The 17,029-nt window shown below is 45.3% G+C and overlaps 1 protein-coding gene across 1 annotated transcript; it reads right to left on the reverse strand.

The window, feature by feature from the left end:
* Positions 1 to 1,575: 1,575 nt before the first annotated feature.
* LOC310774375 (H-2 class II histocompatibility antigen, E-S beta chain-like) lies at positions 1,576 to 7,030 on the reverse strand. The gene is made up of 7 exons (XM_083634438.1): positions 6,964 to 7,030; positions 6,571 to 6,843; positions 5,038 to 5,251; positions 4,100 to 4,167; positions 3,699 to 3,812; positions 3,125 to 3,151; positions 1,576 to 3,044 (listed from the first exon to the last, which is right to left on the reverse strand). Exons 1-6 carry the CDS (start codon positions 7,016 to 7,018, stop codon positions 3,126 to 3,128), a joined length of 750 nt encoding a protein of 249 aa, XP_083490564.1. The 5' UTR covers positions 7,019 to 7,030; the 3' UTR covers positions 1,576 to 3,044; position 3,125.
* Positions 7,031 to 17,029: the final 9,999 nt, after the last annotated feature.

Below are 17,029 nucleotides of genomic sequence, written 5' to 3' on the forward strand. Positions count from 1 at the left end.
AAGTATCAAAAGTAATTTTCTGATATTCTGGGGTATTGAAAGTACAATTAAATGCTGTTAATAAAACAAACAAAAGATATGCCTGGGCTTGGGAAGTGGGAGTGGAAATCATCTTCTTCTTGCCAAACAATATTCTGGTGACAGCTCGCGGAAACACATATGTTCGCTTCACTTTTGCCTAGCAGGAGGGAGCAGGGGCGTGTCTGTTGTATGTTATACAGTCAATGGTCACAATAGACAGCCTTCTACTTAATATGACCTCAATAAGCACTTGAAACATAGGCTACCACATGCATGAATTAGTATATTGATATGCTTTGAAAAGTTAGACCTGGGGATTCAAACTGTGGACCTTTATACTGAGTCAGGAACGTAGATCAGCCATTCCCAATTTATGGGCCGGGGCCCACTGGTGGCCAACAAAGCTATTGCAAGTGGGCCACCAAATAATTTGCAAAACATTACGATTTTTGTGAGTGTATGTGTATATGTATGTATATGTATATATATATATATATATATTTCAATCATGAGAGACCAGAGGGTAGAATTAACAAGCAAGCTTTATTCAAGAATGGCATGGCGATAAGATCTATGGCATGAAACGGCATGACGGCTAATTCTGATGGCATGGCAGCATGGCAACTAGTTCTTTGGCGTAATGACTCCATGGTAAGATGCCTCTCTTCTTGAGGTGAGAGAGGGCATCTGCTCGGACTAGGATAGAGAATCCCCCCCCCGTAGTGGATTCTTCAGGAGTCGACATTGGTGGTGGACTGGGGAGGTGGGTGGGGCGAAACGCCGGTACAGCGACCAGAAGGATCAGGGAAAGAGGACGATGACACGCTGAGCATGGCTATAAGTACTGCCACGTCATAGCCTCGGCATTGACGACATTACCCGCGTCATATTGGCAAGTTGAGGGGCTGATTGGCTGTTGAGGATGGGGTGATGGGACACGCGTCACAGCGGACATCACAATAGGATTACACTTGTCATCACACTAGGATTACATATGACATGAGGCAGCGTGTCTGGTCTTCATCTTGAAACTAGGTCGAGACCACCATATATATATATATATATATATATATATATATATATATATATATATATGTGTTGTAGGCTAATGTAATACGGCTACATGTTTGCATAACAAGTTTGTGTCACAAATAGCCCTGCAACATGAGTCAGAGCTAAAATGTGGAGTAGGGTCCACACAAGTTTGTTGTTGGTGAAAACAGTCAAGAACCACAAAATAATGTTTGAGGCCTGATCCTCATGAAGGTAATTTATAAAGTATTTTCAGGGATTGTCATGTTGTGTGATCACATAGGTCTAAGTTCTTATAAAGATATTATGAAATATTACAGTAATGATGGGTTTATAATAAATGATGAGCTGTAAATATGGACAGAGCTTAATAATCAATCAGATAATAGAATCAATAAACAGCTAAATTTGCAACAATGACATGTGAGACTTTTCCAATGAATCATTAATGTGATGCTGACATGTTTCTGAAAACACAAACAAACACATGGAGAGTCTCAGCTAAAATAAAGTGACAAAAAGTGTTTTCCAAAGGTTTATTGTAGGAAAAGACATCTCACTCCAGTAGAAATATAGGAATATATAAGAGTCATAAAAATTAAGGCGCCAACAATATTAAAACAGCTGATTGTGTGATTTTACAGATCAAGTTAAAGGACAGATTGGTAGGCGAGCGCTCACTGGGAATGGCATTGCCGTGATTGGATGACTACCCTGTCAGTCAAGCTCCTCACTACCTGACGGTGGTTACACCCTCCTGCTGTATAGTTTTTCATATTTCTGGTGATTATGCACACACAGTATGATCTTTATTCCACATGTTTAAAAGTAACGGGGAGGGAATATTTTTGGATTGAGAATAAATTAAGAAATAAATACGCTTTTTATAAATTCATTCGTTTTTTTGTCCGATGACAATTATTTCACTGAATATCAATAATTGTAATCAAAATTGAATCCATTGTCATACTTTTTGAACAGGTTAGAGAGATTGTCCAATCATATCATTATTGGACAGGCCTCTGCCGTACAAAGGCAAAAGACCTAATTGCCAGAGTGTAGAACTGAGAAAATTGTTGTTGTTGTTTTGTTTGTTTTTTGTCGAGCCAAATGAATTGTAGGCAGAATGTCTTTATTTTATCAAGTTATTTACCTACATAAAAATATTGAGCTCCAACTTGACCTTTGACCCTTATTCGGAAGTTACTGTATGTCGGCCTTTGCATTGTCTTAAGTGGCCATGCCAAGGCAAAAGGCATTAACTTCCATTTGATCGCTCACTTGATTGGATGTAACTTCTCAGAGGACGATGTTTGCAATAGATTGTTATTGCATAACAATAAAATGTGAACTATGTATTTAATTGTGAATTGTGACTGCTGAGCTGGTGTGTGTGATTAGGCTAGGAGGTGTGTGTCTAACGTTATGTGAGTCCTAATTTACTCACACTGCCACAGACTGGCAGGGAGGACTAGCCTGCATGACACGAGAAAAGCATTCATTCCAAATCATTTATGATTACTTATAGCTGGAAAGCCATCTAGTTATTGTTTATTTCCTATGCTTTGTATTCTGATCGCATTATATGGGAGCAGTTTGGTTAGCCTAAGCTAGCCCACGCTTGCTAGCTAGATAATAAGTAATGTTATAGCCTAAAAACAACCACTGCAACATTTTACACTTTAGTCAAGCTACTGTGTGTGTGTGTGTGTAAATGCTTCAATGACAGATATTAGGCATAACACCTTAGCTCCAGCGCGGTAGGCTAACTAAGCTACACTTTCATGTACAGCAAAACAAAGGCAGAGAACAGTAACTGATGTTACTGGAGTCTGCCTTGGCTTCTATACGACTTTTGGAAGTTACTGCAAAGTCAACCCACTATTTTCTCCAAAAACACAACAAAATTGACTCAAGATATTTGTCCACATGATAAAGCAGGCTTGAGGCAGAAACAGTAGCTCGTCCTCTCCAGCAGGTGGGAGCATGCACTGAAAACACAAGAAAGCAGGTTGAATTCCCAGCTGACTTTTCCTTCCAGGAGACAAACAGACATGTTTAGGATTCCTACCTCAGTTAGTGGGAACCAGAACCCGACCTGATTTAACACAAGAGAAGAAGACAATGCTGTTATTTTAGTCGTTATGTTATTGTTCTGTAAAGGCTGACAACTGTTCTGAACTTCACCTGGAGCCTTCTTGAACTAACTTATAGCCTATTATTACCTTTTAATAAAAAGTGAATGCTACTTACTACACTGTGATGCACAGTTGGTTTCACTACTGTTGACAAAATATACTATAAGTCGCTTTGGACAAAAACATCTGCTAAAACAGGGGTCCTTAAGCGGGTTCAAGGGGGTCTCCAGCAAAAAGGGCAATAATTTATTTTCACAATAATTACATTGATAAATAACAGAATGACTATTTTGTTCATGGCTTTCATACACTTTCTGTAATAAAACCTTGGGGGAAAAACTTATAAAATGGGGTCCGTGATCTAATTTGTCTCAGTTTAGGTTTCCTTGACGTGAAAACGTTTGAAAACCACTGTACTAAATGACATAATGTTGTGATGTAATGTAATATAAGTAAATGTCATGTGATGTAATGTAGCTTGATAGTGAACTGGTCTAGTGGACTGACCTTGGGCCTTCCTCCTGTAGTAGATGAATCCAGCCAGAGGTAAGATCAGACCCAGAGCCAGTCCTGAGGCTCCGATGGCCAGCTTGTTTCTCACAGACTCAGACATCGAGGGGTCTGTTGAGACAGAGACAGCTCAAACAGACGACCTGGACAGCAGGCGGGATTGGCCACGCACAATTGGGGAGAAAGTGTGTGTGTGTGTGTGTGCGTGCGTGTGTGTGTGTGTGTGTGTGTGTGTGTGTGTGTGTGTGTGTGTGTGTGTGTGTGTGTGTCTGTGTGCGTGCGTGCGTGCATGCGTGTGTGCGTGCGTGCGTGCGTGCGTGCGTGTGTGTGTGTGTACATGTGTGCGTACATGTGTGCGTACATGTGTGCTGTCGAGGGGGGGGGTTGCAGGTAGTTACCCCAGTCCAGGACCACAGGCTCCATCAGGCTGGGATGCTCCACCACACAGGAGATCATCTCTCCAGACCTGTTCAACACAAACACACACGCACACACACACACACACACACACACACACACACACACACACACACACACAGTTTATGGGAATGCAAATTTAAGTTCAGCATGATAATCTTCACAAACAAATAACTGTTATGACTTTTGGAACGTAAATGAATTTTTATCAAATGCTTCAAAAGGCAACCCAAATTTGCGCTCCCATAAAGTTTCTGGATAAAGCCTACAAAAATATGTCATCCCTGCGGTAGGCCTACTCTATTGCTGATTACAAACATACATTTATTTTTATTTATTTTATTATGGCATCTGATAAAAATATGAAATAGCCTTAAAACGTATACACGGTGAAAATGACAGGTTTTACATGGTCGACATATAGGCTATACCTTTTTACTGTTTTATGTTTGTGGGGATTATATATACATATAGGCTATAGAGACAGTCGGCATGTGTGGGAATGCCCATAAAATGTTATGGCGCGTGAGTGGGGTAAAACCGCCCATATATCTCAATGGGCTGACTCACCAAAGGAAGGTACTGCGGCTCTAGACAGTTTTGGGGATTCTATTCTGTGTGGGTTTGGGTTGTGTGTGGGTGTGGGTGTGGGTGTGTTCGTGGGTGGGTCGTTGGGTTGGGTGTGTGTAGGGTTGACTTTCTCTGGAACTGGTCTAAGATCAGTCATCTACAAAGGATAACATGAAGTAATTTGATCACAGGGACTTATAATGTACAATTAAGCATCATTGGAAGAGTGGCAGAATATGCACGCACTCAATATTCAGACTATTAGATAAATCTATATCTAAAGGAAAGTTGCACGCTCTTCTCTGGGTTTGTCTCTGTGTCTCTGTGACATTGTCATGACATGACTCACCTGGGCGTGTACTCCAGGTAGGACTGGATCTGGTAGTACCAGTCCCCGTCCCCCATCTCAGTAGTGGAAGAGACATCAGAGGTGATGTGCTTTCCGTCTCTCAGCCAGCTCACATCGATTTGTTTTGGGTAGAAGTTGATGGCGCTGCACATCAGCATGGCAGTGTGCCTCCCACCAGAGGGCGTCACTGAGCTCAGTCTGACAGAGGGTTCAACTGTATAGGAGACATTAGTAGTAGTAGTAGTATTATCATGGCAGTGTGTTTCCCACCAGGGGGCGTCACTGAGCTCAGCCTGACAGAGTGTTGGTTTAGGGCCTAAACCAAGTCTGCAAAGCTACAAGCACATTTTCTGCTTTCACTTTGAATTCTCTATCACACTCACTTTTTGCAAAACACTGCACACAGTAATGTGTAGTTTTTTCTTCTTCTCTAGTCTACATTAGACACAACATTCAAAAACAAAAATAACTATGTTCATTTGGAAGCCCTCGCAAACGACATTTACCAACTGGCTACATCCACTCATCACACATATAAGCATTAATATGTGAACTGTTCATCCTGAAATCACAGCTTTAGCACTGTGAAAAAGCCAAACGTGCATCATTCATTTTGCAAACTTGGGGATTTATACGTTTATTGGCCTAGTTTGTGTGATTTTATTGGATTTTTTTATATGCTGGCCATGGAAACCATCTACTTAAAAACCAACAACAACATTGGTATCTTGTGAGATATAGAAGGAAGCTTCTGAGCAATTTTAAATTATTGAAATTGAATTATGCATCTATACATGTATGACTTGAGTTCAAGATCATCCATATCAGACTAGTCTACCCAACCTTACAATAATTCATACAATGTTGAAAAGACATACAATGGTTTTGAATGCAGTGTCTCATTTTACCAGTGATTTGTGGAGTTTTGCAGTTTGTGTTAAGAGTTTTGAGAAAATGAGCCCTTTCAGAAACTCATAGTACTACTAGTTGCAGTATCAGTGTTTTACCACGAGATGGCGTCACTGAGCTGAGTCTGGTTCAGATTTTGTGGACAACAAACCATAAGGAGAAACAATGTTATGAATGTATGTATTAAATATGATTATGAAGGACCTTGCATAATACATTTCCTTGTAATTATTTTGTATAGTATTTTTTTTAAGTGTGGAGTGAATTAACATTTCCATGTCACAGTTGCTCAAGTGACATCATCATCATCATCATCATCATCATCATCGGTGGCATCATCCTTCATCATTATCATTACAACAAATACAAACAATGTATTCAAACATAACTTTTCTGATTTGGCTCCTACAGTCTGTATCTACCTATGAAAATAAACCTAAGTTGAGGTCAATTTAAACATTTAAAGTAGAAACACTAACATCTTGATAGAATCTATTTCCAACTGAATTCATATTGTGTTGAAATTAAATTCAAAGACTAAGAGCTCTGTAGACATTTACATCAGTGATGTGTTTCTTATTATTGTTGTTTATTTCATGGTGTTGATAGAGAGCAGCAGCTCACCTGTCTTAGACAGAGCAGACTCGTACCGGATCTCAATGTTGTGTTTGCAGAAGGCCTCCTTCTGAGCCTTCATCTGCACCAGGTATCCAGGCACGCTGTTGTAGTACGCTGCTTGGTACAGCCCCCACTCGCTGTATCCAACATGTTTCCCCACACTGCTGCTGAACCTGACTAACTCTACCTTGTTGTAATAATCAGATCTTATGTACTCTATGTCCTTCAGCTCAGTGGAGTTGAACACACAACGGTCCACCACATATTCCTCAAATCCATCTGGAGATCAAAAACAAAAAAATCTGATTCAGAGATATAAATATAAAATCATGAACATTCAAAGTTAACAGTATGATCTATGAGCTAGTTATTGATCAGGTATTGCTGTATTGATCCTACCTGCTTCATACAGACTGATGAAGAAGAGGGAGAAGAGCAGAACAGATGTAGCCATGTTCCTCTGCTGAGTTCATTAACTGACTGACTCAAACTGGGTCCTGCTATAAAAACCAATGTAGGAGCCACACACTGGTCACATGACCAGCATCACCTGTTGCCAGGCAAACAGCCAAGCCTAAAGGCTGCTGGTGGCAGAGCCAGCTGATCATCGCAGAGAACTACATTGACCCTGTAATACTTATAATAACGTTATCTAGCTATAATCTATCGATTAGATCGATTAGATCTACACTAAAAATACTTATCATTAACAGTTTATTATAGAACTACAATATATCTAGATCAACTGCTATCTGGCAATCTATATTCTATTATGTGTCTGTTACAGACAGACAAACAGACAGACAGACAGACAGACAGACAGACAGACAGACAGGCAGGCAGGCAGACAGACAGACAGACAGACAGGCAGGCAGACAGACAGACAGGCAGGCAGGCAGGCAGGCAGACAGACAGACAGACAGACAGACAGACAGACAGACAGGCAGGCAGGCAGGCAGACAGACAGACAGACAGACAGACAGGCAGGCAGGCAGGCAGGCAGAAGGCAGACAGACAGGCAGGCAGACAGACAGACAGACAGACAGACAGACACACAGACAGACAGACAGGCAGATATAACAGTTCTGTGCTGATGAAAAAACATGTGTGTATCCTGATTGATCAGTTATAAACTGATCAAAGTATCAGTATCGTACACACTGATAAATAACTTGCAGTTTAATGTGGGACCAACAGCAGCCATCAGTGTGTGTGTGTGTGTGTGTGTGTGTGTGTGTGAGAGTGTGTGTGTGTGTGTGTGTGTGTGTGTGTGTGTGTGTGTGTGTGTGTGTGAGGCGTAGTGAGAGAGTGCGTGTGCTCGCGCATGCACATGCGTGCGTGTGTGTTCCTGTTTTAGTGCTTCTATCAGTTCTTTGAGGGAGTGTGCTCTTTGTTTCTGCTAGTACCTCTGTTCACTTGATCAGCAGGTCATATCTGTGTTCTATCACATCTTAACCCACCTCTTGTTGTTGCTATCAGCTCTGTTGTGTTTGCTGTTAATTAAACATTATAAAACAGATAGTTCCGTTCTATAGAGTCTATAGAATACTGCAGGGATGACATATTTTTGTAGGCCAACTCATGCTAGTTCTCAAGTGAGGCTGTTCAGATCTGGCATTTCACCTCAGCCATTTTGTGCCTAAAAGGCAGGAAGTAACAAAGGTGCAAGCAAAACATTGACGAGGGCCCATGAGGCACTGGAAGACCTAAATGATTGGAAGTTGTCAACCCTCATTAATGTTTACTTGCATCTGTGTTACTTCCTGCCTTTTAGACACAAAATGGCTGAAAAGGGCCCATCAAACTGGTCGACCTCCGATCTTTGGCACTCGGATCTCAGTAAAGGACAGGTCTGATTTGTGCATTGAAATCCGACTGAGGCAGCCAGGCCACCTTTGGAGGTGGCAGCTATGTCTCTATGACCTCCTCTGCAAAATAAGGGGAATCCTGGAACTCTCTCTTAAACGTCGATTAATTCTGAGCTCAAATTAAACTAATCGACAGCTCTGGGAGACCGTACCTTTGTATTTTGTAATACACTGTAGAATAAACAAAAACAGTAGAATATATGTATGTATGTGTGTGTGTGTGTGTGTGTGTGTGTGTGTGTGTATATATATATATACCGGTATATATATATTGTGGGGCGCCTGGCCTAGCGAGAGCTAAGTTCAAGCAACAATTAGCAATAAGTAGAGCCACAGTCCAGTTTAAGTTCCAAAAAGAATCTTATATTTATTAACAGGGGAGTGGGGGTGGGGACATAAGGCAACATAGGTTCTTCCCGTTCGGGGTACTGGCTTCACTCGGCCTGAAGAGAGAGAGAGCAGAACAGAGATAGTGTGGGTTATATGGGGGTTTAGGCCAGGCACTGGCTGTGGGCCTTCAGCACATAGCTCTTTAAACAATCTTCAGCCTGTAGCTCTTTAAACAATCTTCAGCGTGTAGCTCTTTAAACGATCTTCAGCATGTAGCTCTTTAAACAATCTTCAACAATTAGTACATTAAACAATCTTCCGCATGTTGCTCTCTACTCACGACCCGGAGGGTTTAGCTCGCTGTTCATCCAGGGGGCAGGTGGAGAGCTCCTTCACCAGCACCGTCGTCCTGAGTCTCTCCTTTCCTCCCTGTTTGCCCTCTGCTTAAAAGCCCAACGGTTAATTGCTGATGCAGCTCACCTGTTCCTGTTCCAGCATGTGAGCAGGTAATTAGGGAGGTACCTGCCCTCCATTACCTTCCCCAGTGGCCTGGTTCGGGGGAAGGGTCGCTGCTGTGGTCTATTTCCCTCTATCAGAGGCACTGGGGTGCCACATATCCCTCTCCCCAGCTCCAAGCCACTGCAGGGAGCGCTGGTCCATAGGCAGTCCTCCCTCCTTGACAAGGCATCCGCATTCCCATGGAGTCTCCCGGCCCGATGCTCCACCTGAAAGTGGAAGTTCTGCAGCTCCAAAAACCAACGGGTTACACGAGCATTCTTCTCTTTGTTCACAGACATCCATTTTAACGGGGCATGATCTGTGACGAGGGTGAACTTTCTGCCCAATAAATAATATTTCAGTTTTTCCATTGCCCACCTGACTGCCAGACACTCTTTTTCCACAGTTGCGTAGTTCTTCTCATGGCTTAAAAGCTTACGGCTAATGTAGGTGAGGGGGTGTTCTGCTCCATCCTGGATCTGGGACAATACGGCACCAACACCCACCTCCGAGGCATCGGTCTGTAAGAGAAATGGTTTTGAAAAATCTGGGGTTGTCAAAATCGGTTCCCCACAGAGAGTCTGTCGAAGGGACAGGAAGGCGGCCTCTGCCTCTGCTGTCCACTTTACCTGGTTTGACAGGTTCTTCCGGGTCAGTTCATGAAGAGGGGCTGCCATCGTGGCAAAGTTGGGAATGAACTGTCGATAATACCCCACCAAGCCCAAAAAGGTTCTCACTTGCCTTTTGGTTTGGGGTTGGGGCCAGGTAGTGATGGCCTCCACCTTCCTTGCCTGAGGTTTGACATTCCCTCGACCGACTGTGTATCCCAGGTAGTCGGCTTCTTCCAAGGCCAACCGACATTTGGCAGCATTGGCCTTCAGGCCCGCCTCGCCGAGGGCCCTCAGTACCCCATCCAGCCGAGTCAAGTGGTCCTTCCAGTTACTGCTGTGGATCACCACATCATCCAAGTAGGCCGCAGCATAGGCTTGATGAGGCCGAAGGACCTTGTCCATCAACCTTTGGAAGGTGGCCGGAGCTCCGTGGACTCCGAATGGCATGACGGTGTACTGGAACAGGCCCTCCGGAGTAGAGAAGGCCGTTTTCTCCTTAGCCCGTGGGGGCAAGGGCACCTGCCAGTACCCTTTGGTCAGGTCTAGCGTGCTGATGAACCGGGCTGGTCCCAACCTCTCGAGCAGCTCATCGACTCTGGGCATGGGGTAAGCATCAAACAGTGAAATCTCATTGAGTTTACGAAAATCATTGCAGAACCTGAGGGAGGTATCTGGCTTGGGGACAAGCACAATGGGGCTGCTCCAAGCACTGTTCGATTCCTCTATCACCCCCAGCTCTAACATCTTTCTCACCTCCACCTTGACGGCTTCCCGCCGAGCCTCGGGAATACGGTAGGGCCGTAGCCTCACCTTCTTGCCTGGCTCTGTCACGATGTCATGGGCGATAACTGATGTCCGCCCGGGTAGGTCCGAAAACACCTCTCGGTTTCGGTGCAGCAACTCCGTTAGCTCTTGATTCTGGCGGGAGGAGAGATTCTCTCCCCTTTTTATTTCTGGTTCAGCTGGGACCTCCACCTGGACAGAAAGGGCATGCATTGGAGGCCCCGGGGGTTCAAACCACTGTTTCAACAGGTTGATATGGTAGTTCTGCTGGGTTTTTCTTCTGCCTGGCTGTCGGACCTTATAGTTGACGAGGCCGATGCGCTCCATCACCTCATAGGGTCCGTGCCACTTAGCCAAGAATTTACACTCGTTGGTGGGTATCAAAACCATCACCTTGTCTCCTGGTTGGAACTCTCTGACCTGGGCGCCTCGGTTGTACACCCTGGCCTGGGCCACCTGGGCCTTCTGCATGTGTTCCCGAACCAGGGGCCATACCTGAGACATCCGTTGCTGCATCTGTTCCACATGTTCGATGACAGAGTGGTGGGGGGACGGTTGCTGCTCCCAGGTCTCCTTTGCCAGATCCAGCAGCCCTCGTGGCCTCCGACCATACAGCAGCTCGAAGGGTGAGAACCCTGTCGAGCTCTGAGGAACCTCTCGGACGGCAAAAAGGACGTATGGTAATAATTGGTCCCAATTTTTCCCATCCACCTCAATGACCTTGCGCAACATCTGCTTTAGGGTACGGTTAAACCTTTCTACGAGGCCGTCCGTCTGAGGGTGGTAGACGGAGGTCCTCAGCTGTTTCACTTTCAGCAACTTGCACATCTCTTTCATTAAACCCGACATGAAACAGGACCCTTGGTCCGTCAAAATTTCATTGGCAATCCCTACCCGGCTGAAGAGCATGAGCAGTTCCCGGGCAATCGCCTTCCCAGTGGCGGCCCGCAGAGGGATTGCCTCTGGGTAGCGGGTGGCATAGTCCAGGATCACCAGGAGGTATCGGTGTCCTCTGCTGGACTTCGGCAGGGGTCCGACGATGTCCATGGCGATCCTGCTGAAAGGGGTTTCGATTATTGGCAGAGGGATCAACGGGTTACGATACGTCACCTTCGGCCCGGTCTTCTGACACTCTGCGCAGTGTCGGCAGTAGTCCTGAACTGCTCGCTTTACCCCGGGCCAGAAGAAACGGCTCACGATGCGGTCGTAAGTCTTCTCCGCCCCCAGGTGTGCCCCCAGGACATGGGAGTGGGCGAGGTACAGCACCTTGGACACATAGGGTTTAGGGACCAACAGCTGTTCGCATATTTCTTCCCGTACTTTGACAACACGATACAATAGTCCGGCTCTTATCATGAAGTGTGGATGGGTGACTTCACTCACCGTGTCTTGTGGGACTCCCTCCACTTCCACGACATCTCTCCATGCTTGCGCCAGGTTGGGGTCTAGCAGCTGGGCCGTTCCATATCGCCCTGGACTCCCCTGGGTGGGCAACTCGGCCTGGGGGAACTCCGAGAAGACTTCCTCCGACCCGGTTACCCTCCCCTCTAGCCTTGGTACCGCTGGGGCCTCGTCTGCCGTAACCGTGGTTTCAGCCCCCAGGGGTTCGTCACGCTCATCGGAAGAGGTCTCTGGGGGAGCTGGGCTGGTTTCGCCCCTGACCGCTGCCCAGACCGGTTGAGGAACCCCACTTCTCCGGCTACTTCTCCTACGCCCAGCCGAACTCTTTGCCCCACGAGCTGGGCCTTCCTCCCAGTACTGGCGGAACACCGGGCAGTCTCTCCCCACCAGGACTGGCACCGGGAGTTTTTCGACCACTCCCACGGTTATATTACACGGGCCCCGGGGGGTATGTAGGGTGATGTCAGCAGTCGGATAGTTCCTAACATCCCCATGAATACAAGAGACCGCAATGGACTCACCCGTTGGAGTTCCTGCAAACTCAGGCCGAACCAGGGAGATCATGCTTCCGGAGTCAAGTAGCGCCTCAGTGTCCCTCCCAGCCACTTTCACTGGAAACATGGGTGGCTGGATATCTTCATGGGCCCAGCAGGTGGTGAGGTAGTGACAGGCATGGGTGGGGCCCCCTGAGGTTCCCTCCGTTGGCATACTCTCCTCTCGGCCGGGGCAGCTCCAGGAGAGGTGGCCCTCCTTTCCGCAGGAAAAGCACCGACGAGGATCACGGTCACTCCCTGGTCTTCGCCGCTCAGGTTGAAGCCGGGCCAGCCTGGGTTGTGTCAGTTCTCGTGGAGCTTCCCTCTCGTGCTCGCTTGGCCCCATGGCCCCTCGTGGGGAATCCCGTCGGGTAGACCGCATCATCTCACCCGTGACCTGATGATTCTCCAGTAGGGCTACCAAGACCTCCAGGCTCCCCGGGCCTTGTTGTGCCACATACCTCTTAGCCTCTTGGGGGAGGGCTCGCACACACCGGTCGAGTACTAGCCGCTCCATGAGGGTGGGGCCGTCTCCCTCTACTAGCCAACTCCGGGCTAGGCATTTCAGGCTGGCTACTTGAGCCCGTGCTGGCAGGCTTGCATCATACGACCACTGGTGAAACCGCTGGGGCCTTGCTGGAAGACTGTAGCCATACTGGGCCAGGATCGCCGTTTTGAGGAGTTTATAGTCTGCGGCCTCTGTCCCCGATAAGTCCCGGCAGGCCTTCTGCGCTTCCCCCGTCAGGAACGGGGCCAGGATTCCTCCCCAGTCTGGAAAGGGCCATTTCTCTCTCTGGGCCGTCCTCTCAAACACTTCCAAATATGCCTCGACATCATCATCTCCAGTTAATTTGGTGAGCAACCCCCTGGGGTTTACTGTTGATGGCGTAGCTTGAGTGGCTTTACAGAGCTCAGTTAGGGCTTCCTGAAGCGCCGCCTGCCCCTGCAGGAGGGCATTAACAGCTCCCTCCATATTTTTTTTTTCTTATTTCTAATTGTTTGTTTGAACTTCAATGGCGCTGGCTCAGGATGCCTGCATTCTCCACCATATGTGGGGCGCCTGGCCTAGCGAGAGCTAAGTTCAAGCAACAATTAGCAATAAGTAGAGCCACAGTCCAGTTTAAGTTCCAAAAAGAATCTTATATTTATTAACAGGGGAGTGGGGGTGGGGACATAAGGCAACATAGGTTCTTCCCGTCCGGGGTACTGGCTTCACTCGGCCTGAAGAGAGAGAGAGCAGAACAGAGATAGTGTGGGTTATATGGGGGTTTAGGCCAGGCACTGGCTGTGGGCCTTCAGCACATAGCTCTTTAAACAATCTTCAGCCTGTAGCTCTTTAAACAATCTTCAGCCTGTAGCTCTTTAAACAATCTTCAGCGTGTAGCTCTTTAAACAATCTTCAGCGTGTAGCTCTTTAAACGATCTTCAGCATGTAGCTCTTTAAACAATCTTCAACAATTAGTACATTAAACAATCTTCAGCATGTTGCTCTCTACTCACGACCTGGAGGGTTTAGCTCGCTGTTCATCCAGGGGGCAGGTGGAGAGCTCCTTCACCAGCACCGTCGTCCTGAGTCTCTCCTTTCCTCCCTGTTTCTCTGCTTAAAAGCCCAACAGTTAATTGCTGATGCAGCTCACCTGTTCCTGTTCCAGCAGGGAGCCCTCCATTACCTTCCCCAGTGGCCTGGTTCGGGGGAAGGGTCGCTGCTGTGGTCTATTTCCCTCTATCAGAGGCACTGGGGTGCCACAATATATATATATATATATATATATATATATATATATATATATATATATATATATATATATATATATATATATATATATATGAATGAAAAGTTTATTTCTATAGGGACAGATACATAAACATAGAGCATTCACAGGAAACAGTCTTTGTTATATATCCTGACATTTATAGCCTAAGCTAGTTTGCAATGTTTGTCCCTAGATGTTATAAGGCAAATATAAAAACAGGGTACAGAATACAGACTATAGAATACAGCTGTTAGGTTACACAAAATATAAAACATAAAACAAATATACATCTGTTATGTACAGTATACAAGATATGTAGTAAATATACATTAGTGTGTTAATGTAATACATTCATAACATCAAGGAAAGCAACATAAGATTAGCAACTTAAAATGGGGAGTTTTATCCACACTCACACCCATCCACTCTCACACTTCAGTCAATTACACTGGCAACATCTATCCTACATACATACACACACACACACACACACACGCACGCACGCACGCACGCACGCACACACACACACACACACACACACACACACACACACACACACACACACACACACACACACATTGTTAGGGTCACTGTGAGACTGGTGGATTTAGGTGCGGATACTTAATGCCCAAGACACACTTGGTAACTGAAGTCTCGATAACTAGGAACGCTGAAGCACTTGATAGCTGAGTCTGCAAGGTTCGATAGATGGGAACTGTTGCAGAAGGTTGTCGTGAGGTTAGTCTATGAACAACTGCAGAAGACCTGCAGGGCAAACCCTTATAGGTCCCTAATATGACATCACCTTGTGTTATGACATCATCAGTGAGTGATCTATGACATCACAGTAGGAATGATGACATCATCCTAACACACATCTAAACAAGACACCAGCACACACACTCACACACCCACCCATATATATATATATATATATATATAACCTGTCCATCTGAGTACTGAAAGCATAGTTGTTAAGCCTTCACAAAATAGATGGAGAGAAGAAACAGGTGTGCATGACTGCTCACTTTTCTTTGACTGCAGCGACTGTATATTAAAGTAATATTTATGAAAGGCTGAATGTCAACAAAACAGATTGAAGCTAAACATTTTGTTTGATAAGATCTTATGAATATAGGGGATTACACGTTTCTTCTTCTTACATGACTTTATTAGGTGAAGCAACTGCTAATTAACCAATAATCAATACGCAGATAGGTGTTGCTGCAACAGAAGCCTCTTAAAATGTTGAAATCTAAACTGAGTAGGCTATAGACCCCTTATACAGCTTGTCAACATTGAGCTGCGCGCGCATCGTGTAGGCAAAAGCCGTCAGCCCAGCATTGACAGACAGTGAGAACTGTGTAAAAGCCCCGCTGTCAGGACTGCTCTATGCCCATCTGCAACACACAGTTATATTTTAGTTTTAAAATGCAGTTCTCGGCTTACTACCACAGCTTATCGCCTAGTGATAAGCAATGTTATGCATCGAAATTAACGTTGTTTAATGGGATATGTCTTACAGACCCATACGCACTGCGCTGTCAACTGGCCAAGCCTAGTGGCCGGCAATACATATCGTGCATTCCTTTATAACTGGGGATAGCGTAGATAATTATTCTGTAACTTGCAAAGATATTGTTATGTTGATAATGCACACAACTCAATAATGACATTATGTAACGTTACTTGGTCGTTAACTAACCGAGCAATGTGGCTGAACAGCCTACAGCTTCAGGCAGCTTACCTGATTATGAAATGAGCACTACAAAGTCGGGCATTTTTAATGATGTCCTCGTTCCAATCAGTTCAACTCAATAATGACATTATGTAACGTTACTTGGTCGTTAACTAACCGAGCGATGTGGCTGATCAGCCTACAGTTTCAGGCAGCTTACCTGATTATGAAATGAGCACTACAAAGTCGGGCATTTTTAATGATGTCCTCGTTCCAATCAGTTCAACTCAATAATGACATTATTTAAGTTACTTGGTTGTTAACTAACCGAGCGATGTGGCTGTTAGCAGCCTAGTAGAGTTTACCTGATATGAAATGAGCGAGCACTGCAAAGTCGGGCATTTTAACGATTTCCTCTTTCGGCTTGCAACCAAAGACAGCTACGGTTAGCATTAAAAGCAGTATGAGTTGACGGGATTCGGTAAAACTTTAGTCCTTGCTTTGTTGATAGTGTAACAGACTGTTCAGTGTTGTGTTGTGTTCTATTGCGTGTGTGCGAGGCTGTGTATGTTCCCTCGAGTTGCGTAGAACAGGATATGTGGGGAGAAGCTTGTATAACGTTACAGCCTGGCTCTATCGTTTATTATTTTATTAACCAAGTGTGAATAGGCGGACCCGAATACTCTGCTACAATAGCTTTCCAATTCTGGCATCGCACTGCACAACACGAAGACATGTCTTGCTGGAATAGTTTCACAGGCACTGGAAAACTACTTGAAAGGGCAGCGCGGAGTCTGTCTTTCTGCCTCCGTCTTGCGCATCTGACGCAGTTTGTTGTCATTGTGACGTAGGCGTATAATTGGTCTATACAGTGAACATTCCTGAAAACAATGAGCATTAAAACATGTCAAAGGACTTCCACGGTTTTTTGAATGCAAACTTGAAGACGGGAAAAAAAAAGATAAATCCATGTAAGGATTCTCACTGCAGGAAACCGTCAGCTTATTTT

This window comes from Poromitra crassiceps (assembly GCF_964638095.1).
Source record: "Poromitra crassiceps genome assembly, chromosome: 3".
NCBI lineage: Eukaryota > Metazoa > Chordata > Actinopteri > Beryciformes > Melamphaidae > Poromitra > Poromitra crassiceps.

What these genes read in the sequence shown, in the direction of transcription:
- LOC310774375 (XM_083634438.1), bottom strand. Translation starts at nt 7,018, where the DNA reads ATGGCTACATCTGTTCTGCTCTTCTCCCTCTTCTTCATCAGTCTGTAT. An exon ending in TACCTGGAGTACACGCCCAG is followed by an intron (nt 4,168 to 5,037) that starts GTGAGTCATGTC and finishes TGTGTTGAACAG; the next exon opens with GTCTGGAGAGATGATCTCCT. An exon ending in GCCTGTGGTCCTGGACTGGG is followed by an intron (nt 3,813 to 4,099) that starts GTAACTACCTGC and finishes CTGTCTCAACAG; the next exon opens with ACCCCTCGATGTCTGAGTCT.